This window comes from Cebus imitator, unplaced genomic scaffold, assembly GCF_001604975.1.
Source record: "Cebus imitator isolate Cc_AM_T3 unplaced genomic scaffold, Cebus_imitator-1.0 Scaffold143, whole genome shotgun sequence".
NCBI classification, from domain to species: Eukaryota; Metazoa; Chordata; class Mammalia; order Primates; family Cebidae; genus Cebus; species Cebus imitator.
Genome location: NW_016107458.1, coordinates 2,778,724 through 2,788,616, shown reverse-complemented (window position 1 = coordinate 2,788,616; position 9,893 = coordinate 2,778,724). Strand labels below are relative to the sequence as shown.

Sequence of the window (9,893 nt, the reverse complement as noted above, 5' to 3'; positions counted from 1 at the left end):
CCTATACTGTACATTGCACTATGACTTATCAAGATTTTTTACATTCAACATAGTATTAAGTAATACATTAATATCCATTATTCCTGGGCTCGGTCGTTTTGTTTGCATGGGTAGCTTCTTTATACTTTGCAAGTTTCCTGCCAATTAGTCCCCTTGCTGAGATCCCTCAGTGAATTCACTACTACCTTAAGAGAGCTTAGGTAAGTTCGAATTGGTTAAATTAAAATTCTATTACAATGACTTGATTTATAAATTCTCAAAGTTCCAAACGGGAAGCCGCCGCCAACGTAATTCATGAGGAAAAATATTAGCGGCAACCTAAGTGAGGAGCCAGGCAGGCCGACTTGAAAGCGCGGGGAATGGGGAGGAGGTGGGCGGCGGGCAGGGGAAGCAGCCGGGGAGGCCCCCAAAGCCCGTGCCTTCGATACCCCTGTCTTTGCCCTCCTTCCCACTCCACCTTGCTCTGCGTTTCATCTTTTGGCTACTTCGGGGAGCCCGGGTTCGTCAAACAGCAAAAACGTGGGCCTGAAAAACCTGGCTCAGGCGCGCGTCGCGCGGCGGGCAGCGGTGAGTGCCGGGCTCTGGGCCCCGGGCCCTGGGGGCCGGCGGCGGAGGCGCTGAGGGTGCGGGACGCAGGCGGGGCGCCAGGCCCGGGTGTCGGGCGGAGGGGGCGGTGCCCTCGGCGTCTCCGTGACTGCGCCTTTGCGCCCGCGTCTCGCCGCGGCTCCCGGGATGCGCGGAGGCGGCGGCGATGGCGATGATGCCTCCAGTCCTGCATCATCTGGAGCGGCAGGCGGAGCTGGGGTCCGGACTGCGAGATGGAGGAGGAGGGGCGGCGCTGCGGCCACCCGGCAGGTGAGAGAGGCCGCGGGCCCCTGGAGAAAGACGACCCCACGGTGCGGAGGACGCTCCCGGAGGCTGGCGGGTTAGCGAGGAGCGCGGCTGCGCTGGGCCAGGCCCGGCTCCGCGCACCTGTCCTCCTGGTGCGGCCTGCGGGGTAGCCTTCCTGCCGGTCCCTGCAGGTTCCCAGGCTCTGCTCGGGTGGAACCCCCGCACCCACCCACCACCCCTACCTTGTCTGAGCCCTGCTAACCCACCAACCCCCTGCCAATTCGTTTACAAGCTTACCTGGCCCGGCCTAGGCCCTCCTTACCATCACCTCACCTTCTCCGGGAAGCCTCTACCCACTGCCAGCCCCTCGCCAGGGGTCCACCTCCCCTTTCCGCAGTTTCCCACTCTGTGGGCCCCATGTCCTCTTCATCCCTCCCATCAAATGACTCAGGTCTTCCCATCCCATTAGCTGCTCTGGGTTCAGTGTAGTTCTACTGGATAGAAAGAGCAAGGGCTTTGAAATCAGATTAATCTGGCTGGAATCTTAGTGACCTTGAGGAAGTTACCTAACCTCCCTGAGGTTTTCCTGATCAATAGAAATACAATGGGAATCAGAATCATACAGAACCTTGCTCTGTGTGAGGGGTAGGCTCTGAAAATGCTAACCTAAGACACTTTGTGGGGTGCGGGGAAAGGGCTGGAAGAATGAGTTGACTTATAAAACCCCTATAACATGTTTTAATGTTTACTAAAAATTTAAAACAGCACACTAGACATATCAGAGGCTCTTTCTTCACTCATCTTAATGAAAAATAATTGCCACTCAAATTATACAATAAGTTTTCATCCATATTCTTTGCTTACTAATTACTTCAGGATGTCCTAGTTATAAGAATATACATGTGAATTCATTCTGTCTTACTGCAGCCAATATGCATGCTTAAGGCTGGTGTTCCAACTTAAGATCTTTCTGATTTTATGTCTTTTATCACACCTTCTTCCTTAACCTATTCACCATCCCAGAGATAAAGAGTAGCTTGTGTGTTTGCATTGCAAATAACATGGGTAACCTTTATTTAATATTTAATAGTAGCAAATCAGTCTTAATTTACTCCCCTCCCCAAATCACTTTTATTTTTTGTCATCATAATGTCATTCCAAATTATGGTCACAGCTTCCTTTTTCTTAAAGTCTCAGGAGTTACTACTAAGACCTGAGTTTACTTTCCCTCCATTTCCCTAATTTTTCTATTGTTTTATAATTTAATTAAATCATTTTTATAATTTTTATAATTGAACTTAACCTATTTTTCCCCATTAACTTTCCATGGTTTGATAAAATACCTGCTATATATATAATAAAAGAATCCATGAAAGTGAAGTTAAACCACATTAAAATAAAAAGCTATTTTTGCAGTCCTTTAAAATGAACTGAATCCCAAAACTTTCTGTTGAGTTAGACTCTCAAGTCTCTGTGCATAAGATGCAGTTAACATCTATTATGTCATACATTTATTTATCTTATGTTCTCTACTGCTTCCTCCCCCACACAACTAAAAGCAAGCTCTGGCCAGGTGTGGTGGCTCACGCCTGTAATCCCAACACTCTGGGAGGCCAAGGTGGGCAGATCCTGAGGTCAGGAGTTTGAGAGCAGCCTGGCCAGCATGGTGAAATCCCATCTCTACTAAAAATACAAAAAATTAGCAGGGCCTGGTGGTGTGCACCTGTAGGCTTGGGAGGCTGAAGCAGGAGAATTGCTTGAATCTGGCAGGCAGAGTTTGCAGTGAGCTGAGATTGTGCCACTGCACTCCAGCCTGGGCAATAGAGCAAGACTCCATCTCACAAAAAAANTTTTCTCTCTTTTCTCTTCCCAGCCCATGATGCCTTCTTTTTTCTAATTATCTCAATAGGAGATAATTTATGATTACTTTATATGTGAACTACAATGATCAAGTTTCCCAAAAAGATACGTAGAAAAGTGTGTGTGTGTGTGTGTGTGTGTGTGTGTGTGTGTGTGTGTGGTGTATCTGTATCTACATAGATGGTATACAGATATAACTACATAGGTATATTAGAATTTCTGATTCCAGGAAGTTTCAGTGGGGAAGAGATTACAATACCTATTCATAGGATTATTGTGAGAATGAAATAAAGCTTGATAATTCATGTCAAGCCTCTAGAATAGGTGCCTGGTATATAATAACCACTTAATACTTCCGACCTGGGAATGCCTCCCAAAAAGATATTTTTGCTGTTCAGTTTACAATAGTGGTGAAGAGTGTGGAAAAGCAACTGCTTAGGCTCAAATGCATGTTCCACCACTTTAAATAATCTCTCTTTGACTTAGTTTCCTCACTGCAAAATGGAGATGTTATACCAAGTATTTCAGGGTTGTTGTGAGGACTCAATGAGCTAATAGTGTGGAACAATGAGAAGAGTACCTGGCACATAATAAGCACTTGATAAAATTAATATACTAATAGTGATGCTGATAATTATACTGCCATTGTTATTTCCTGACCTGGAGGAAATAGCAATGGCAGTATAAATTATTTTAAATTTATTGAAGGCTGGGCACAGTGGCTGATACCTGTAGTCTCAGCACTTTGGGAGGCCAAAGCAGGCAGACTGCTTGAGCCCAGGAGTTGCAGACCAGCGAGGGCAACATAGTGAGACCCCCTTCTCTATTAAAAATATATATATTGAAAAATTTTAAATTTGTTGAAAAAAATGCAACTGTACAAAAGGTGAAAGTTGCCTCTCCTACCCCAAATCACCTTTTTTCCTCCTGCGTCCTACTCTTGATTAATGTTAATGCTGCTTCATCTCATTCTTCTCTTGAAATCAATCCCTTTTTCCAAATATCTCCTAGCCTGAGGTGTTCATAACTTCCATCATCTCACTTCATTATTACCTAGTTACTTTTTATTTCTCTTAGCATCCTGATTCCAGACTCTTCATTCTTCTAATTTCCCCAGACCAAATTCCTGCATCCCTCTTCACCCCTCTTCATTTCTCTACTTCCAAAGAGGAAACTCTTGGAAATAAGGGGGTTAGAGACACCAGCATCACCTCCCTGCTCTTTCTGCCTCCTCAAATTGGGTTTTTTCTTCTACTTCTCTTTGAGATGGAGTTTCGCTCTTGCTACCCAGGCTGGAGTGCGATGGCACGATCTCGGCTCACCGCAACCTCCGCCTCCTGGGTTCAGGCAATTCTCCTGCCTCAACCTCCTGAGTAGCTGGGATTACAGACACACGCCACCATGCCCAGCTAATTTTTTGTATTTTTAGTAGAGACGGGGTTTCACCATGTTGACCAGGATGGGCTCGATCTCTGGACCTCGTGATCCACCCGCCTCGGCCTCCCAAAGTGCTGGGATTACAGGCATGAGCCACCGCGCCTGGCCTCTTCTACTTCTCTTTTCATAAATTAGCTCCAGTCCTCCAGTTAGCCATTAAAAAAAAGCAGTAAAAATTGTCTTTCTCACTTTATAGGTATCAAAAGTGTTCAGAAACAAGTATATAGCCTTTAAGTGAAAATAGAGCTATCGGGTGCTATTTTTAAAAAAATTCTAACTATCGAGAAACAAAAGTTCAGAATTTTCTTCTCTTATGGAACTTTTCAAAAGGAAAGTATAGAAAAGTTGGTCTCACTTTCCAGTGGACAGATTTACCATATCGTCATGATCTGTAACATGAGCATTGAGAATATAGATGAAGTTATCTTCTTCCTTGATGAAGGACACAAGTCAATTATATGGACTTCCCAGGACTGGTATGTGTCTGATAGGCATTGGTATGGCTGTACCTGTTGTTAAATGTGGAGAGACTGTGTTAGGTAGTTCATAGCTGCTGCTTGGAGCCCCAGGTAATCTCTGACTGGCCTGATTCATTCCTCTGTACCGCCTTGATCAGCAATGAAGGGGTTAACAGCTGGAGGCTTCTGGGATCCAGCTTGAGCTGGTGGCTAAGTATGCTGAACGGCAGCCCTGGACCTCTGCAGTGCCATTGATTATTCCTAAAATTCTACATTAAGGCAAATGCTTTTTGGTTTTCAAGAACATAGCGCTGTCTCCAAGGAACAGCTTAGTCTGTCCCAACAGAAGCATCTGTTGGGAGCAGGTGGGGCATCAGCCCATGTAGGACTTTGAGATTTGGGACAATGTAGATTTGTGTGAGTGCACATTAAGTCTCATTGTAAAATAGAAAGAGAAAAGTGGAGAAAGGAAAAAGGAGCAGTAAGTTATTCTTTTAAAGCAGAGACTGTGCCTTACTCATCCTAGCACCTAGCATAATGCTGGCATATGGTATACACATAATTAATGTAAATTGAGTGAACAAATGCAGGAATGGGGCACATGCCTCCTGCTTCGCCGTCAGGATATTTTTGTTGGGATAATGGTAACTCACATTTATATAGCAGTTTAGACTTTACAAAGTGGTGCTTTGTACCTTGTAAACGTCTAGTATAATTCTAACATCCTTGGTTACTTCCAATTTTCCCACTCACATGTAGTCCTACACAGGTTTTTGTTTTTGTTTTTTTTTCCAAAGGAGAATATGCAATTAATTGGCCAGGAAATTGCAACCTGGGGGGAAAAATATAAATATTGGGAAATAAAGGATTCTTCCTAGGGAAGGAAACAGGATTGTTAGTGATTTCTGGGAATTAGCGAAGGGTCGCATTATGCATCAACAATACCCCCCAGCTTATATTTCAAGCACATGCAGTTTTTTACCTGAGTCCCTCTGCTGCAAAGACCTACCCCCACCACCCCCCTGCCGTCTTTTCCAGCTCCATCCTTTCCCAGCTCCCTTCCTAAATTGGATTAGGTTCTCCTCTTCCATGCTCTCATAGCACCCTGAAACCTTATTAGGCTGTAATTACATAGTTAGATTGATCTCCAACTAGATTGTGATCTCTTTGATGGAGAGGTTACGTTCTTGTATATCGGCAGCGCCTGACACAGAAGTGTTTCTAAAAGCAACATCTGCACACCCCTCAGACAGAATCACAAGGGTGAGGCCAAGGAATCTGCTCTCCAGGTGATAAACTTTTTAGCATGCTCTCCAGGTGACACTTAAACTCTGTTTCATAAAACAAAATATTAGCTGGATGAATGTATTTGTTTGTGTCTTTTTCTGTGTTGAGCTTTGTAAGGAGAAATGCTTTTTATTTACCAAGTCAGAGCTGAAAAATTCTAGTGCTTTTGTAAAAAAAAAAGAGAGAGAGAGAGCAAGCGAGTGAGCTAGGTTTGGTGGTGCATGGCTATAGTCCCAGCTACTTGCGAAGCTAAGGCAGGAGGATTGCTTGAAGACAGGAGTTCAAGTCCAGTCTGGGCAACATGGCAAGACCCCATCACTAATAAATGAATAAATTTTTCTCTCAAGGTGACAGATACTAGTACTACTACTACTAATAATAATGAGATCACTGTACGAATTCCTTTCTGTTTCTACATTAATCCCTTTCTGTTTCTGGGTATGCATTTTTGTGTGCAGGCTTATCTGCCTTGGGCCACTTTTGTCACATATTGTTCATCTGTGAGTTGAGACCCTGACTCCTTTCTTACCGAGTATTTTTGGGGAGCAGAAGGAGGAGACATTTCTCTCTGAAGATGAACTCAACAGACCACCTTCAGGATGCCCCCAATGCCACCTCGCTCCATGTGCCTCACTTGCAGGAAGGAAACAGCACCTCTCTGCAGGAGGGTCTTCAGGATCTCATCCACACAGCCACCTTGGTGACCTGTACTTTTCTACTCACGGTCATCTTCTGCCTGGGTTCCTATGGCAACTTCATTGTCTTCTTGTCCTTCTTCGATCCAGCCTTCAGGAAATTCAGAACCAACTTTGATTTCATGATCCTGAACCTGTCCTTCTGCGACCTCTTCATTTGTGGAGTGACGGCCCCCATGTTCACCTTCGTGTTATTCTTCAGCTCAGCCAGTAGTATCCCAGATGCTTTCTGCTTCACTTTCCATCTCACCAGCTCAGGCTTCATCATCATGTCCCTGAAGACAGTGGCAGTGATCGCCCTGCATCGGCTCCGGATGGTGCTGGGGAAGCAGCCGAATCGCACGGCCTCCTTTGCCTGCACCTTACTCCTCACCCTGCTTCTCTGGGCTACCAGTTTCACCCTTGCCACCTTGGCTACCTTGAAAACCAGCAAGTCCCACCTCTGTCTTCCCATGGCCAGTCTGATTGCTGGAAAAGGGAAAGCCATTTTGTCTCTCTATGTGGTCGACTTCACCTTCTGTGTGGCTGTGGTCTCTGTCTCTTACATCATGATTGCTCAGACCCTGCGGAAGAACGCTCAAGTCAGAAAGTGCCCCCCTGTAATCACAGTCGACGCTTCCAGACCACAGCCTTTCATGGGGGTCCCTGTGCAGGGAGGTGGAGACCCCATCCAGTGTGCCATGCCCGCTCTGTATAGGAACCAGAATTACAACAAACTGCAGCACGTTCAGACCCGTGGATATACCAAGAGTCCCAACCAGCTGGTCACCCCTGCAGCCAGCCGACTCCAGCTGGTATCAGCCATCAATCTCTCCACTGCCAAGGATTCCAAAGCCGTGGTCACCTGTGTGATCATCGTGCTGTCAGTCCTGGTGTGCTGTCTTCCACTGGGGATTTCCTTGCTACAGGTGGTTCTGTCCAGTAATGGGAGCTTCATTCTTTACCAGTTTGAATTGTTCGGATTTACTCTTATATTTTTCAAGTCAGGATTAAACCCTTTTATATATTCTCGGAACAGTGCAGGGCTGAGAAGGAAAGTGTTCTGGTGCCTCCAATACATAGGCCTGGGTGTTTTCTGCTGCAAACAAAAGACTCGACTACGAGCCATGGGAAAGGGGAACCTCGAAGTCAACAGAAACAAATCCTCCCATCATGAAACAAACTCTGCCTACATGTTATCTCCAAAGCCACAGAAGAAATTTGTGGACCAGGCCTGTGGCCCAAGTCATTCAAAGGAAAGTGTGGTAAGTCCCAAGATGTCTGCTGGACATCAGCACTGTGGTCAGAGCAGCTCAACCCCCATCAACACTCGAATTGAACCTTACTACAGCATCTATAATAGCAGCCCTTCCCAGGAGGAGAGCAGCCCATGTAACTTACAGCCAGTAAACTCTTTTGGATTTGCCAGCTCCTATATTGCCATGCATTACCACACCACTAATGACTTAATGCAGGAATATGACAGCACTTCCGCCAAGCAGATTCCAGTCCCCTCCGTTTAAAGTCATGGAGGCTACAGGATCTTATGTAGACAGTCTTTGTTTCTGATACTAACTAACTTTATTCTAACTTTGAGATCAATGGCAGATCAAAACTTAAAAGATTCAACTGAAAAGCTGGCAGTTATGATTTTCTTTCATTCGATGTGTCCGTATCTGTTGATTTGCTTTATAGTTTGTTGACATCTAAGATTTGATGTGAAAGTTTTAGATTTTTACCCTGAGCTTCGCCTCAGTCTTTTGTACCTAACCTTTAAATAGATGCCGGGAATGAAGCTACTGTGTTAAAAGTCAACCGATTATCATGATTTGAGTCAATGTTATGTGTCTTCAAAATAAGATATTGGCTGGATTTTTTTTTTAAGGATGTGACAGTAGGAGTTTTGCTGAGATGTTATTTTTATTAACTGAATTGTAGATTTTGATTTTTTTGAAGTGTTGAAATCGGGAACACTACACCTTTTTGGTAGCAGGTTGACTTGAATAAATAATATATTGTTAGCTGGGTGCAGTGGTGTGCAGCTGTCATCCCAGTTACTTGGGAGGCTGAGGCAGGAGGATCGCTGGATCCCAGAAGTATAAGTCCAGCCTGGACAACGCAGCAAGACCCTGTCTCTAAAAGAAATTTATATATTCTTAAAGCAGAAAAGGAAATAACTATGTCTTTACCAAAACACTCACACAAGCATTAGGTACTTTTCTTTCATAGGACAGTCAACTGAGAATATAGTGTTATGATTATTGCCATTTCTTATTATAGACATATTTTATGTCACTTGAGTAGGTTTTCAGTTCTTTTGAAAAGAAATATATTTTGCTTGTTTAAAAGTGAATTATTTCTTGTTTCTTTTGAGATGGAGTCTCACTCTGTCACCCAGGCTGGAGTGCAATGGTACAATATCTGCTCACTGCAACCTCCACCTCCCGGACTCAAGCGATTCTCCTTCCTTAGGCTCCCAAGTAGATGGGATTACAGGCGCCCGCCACCATGTTCAGCTCATTTTTGTATTTTTAGTAGAGACAGGGTTTCACCATGTTGGCCAGGGTGGTCTTGAACTCCTGACCTCAGGTAATCTGCCTGCCTTGGTCTCCCAAAGTGCTGGGATTACAGGTGTGAGCCACCCCGCCTAACCCAAAAGTGAATTGTTTCTGAATGCTCTTATTCAAGAAGCCTACTGGAGTACTGCATCTGTGGTAGAGGTGCACTGTTCCTGGAGAGTAGCACTGCTGTAATCATCTTCGTTAGTGTTCTGTGGAAAACAATGTGGACTCCTGTCATGCACTGGGCACTATTTACTATTGCTTAACAAGGCATAGAGATGGGATCGGAAGTGTTTTGATTTATGTTTTCCTTCTGTGTGAGAAGAGTTTACTAACCACCTGACAGTATTCAAGTAACTAAAAATGACTTCATTTTTTGTCTTTATATATTACTATGGTAGAAAAATTCTCAAGATAATCTATTTTTAAACTAATTGTTTTATTCCTCTCCCATTAATCTTAAACTGGAGATGGACAGAAAGAAAAAATAGATTAAGTATTTCTATACCTGAAACTAATTTTATTATATGCCCTGTGATTCCTAGCATAACAACTGTGAACTCACATTTTTATGTAAAAATATTTTCATTATACAGTTAATATTTGAACTCACTAGGTTTTTAAATGTTAGACATACAAGATGAGCATCAAAATACAACACCTATCTTTATAAATGGTCATATTCAAGAATTATTATTGTAGATTGGAAGGCACTTTCTTTGCATGAAAGACTTTCTTTTTCCCTTTCTTTTTTCTTTTCTTTTCTTTTTTTTTTTTTTTTTTTT

General features: G+C 43.9%; 2 protein-coding genes across 2 annotated transcripts in view; both read left to right on the top strand.

The window, feature by feature from the left end:
* The first annotated feature begins 695 nt into the window (after window positions 1-695).
* Window positions 696-8,427, top strand: GPR75 (G protein-coupled receptor 75). Its single transcript, XM_017542331.2, has 2 exons — window positions 696-855; window positions 6,332-8,427. Exon 2 carries the CDS (start codon window positions 6,448-6,450, stop codon window positions 8,068-8,070), a length of 1,623 nt encoding a protein of 540 aa, XP_017397820.1. The 5' UTR covers window positions 696-855; window positions 6,332-6,447; the 3' UTR covers window positions 8,071-8,427.
* The window catches only part of LOC108313790 (ankyrin repeat and SOCS box protein 3), a 176,836-nt gene continuing 167,670 nt past the window's right edge, over window positions 728-9,893 (top strand). Inside the window, exon 1 of the mRNA XM_037743389.1 lies at window positions 728-855. Coding sequence (XP_037599317.1) covers window positions 752-855 — 104 coding nt within the window. The 5' untranslated portion in view covers window positions 728-751. The remainder of the gene's footprint in view (window positions 856-9,893) is intronic.

Coding starts and splice junctions, on each gene's coding strand:
- GPR75 (XM_017542331.2), top strand. CDS start 6,448: ATGAACTCAACAGACCACCTTCAGGATGCCCCCAATGCCACCTCGCTC.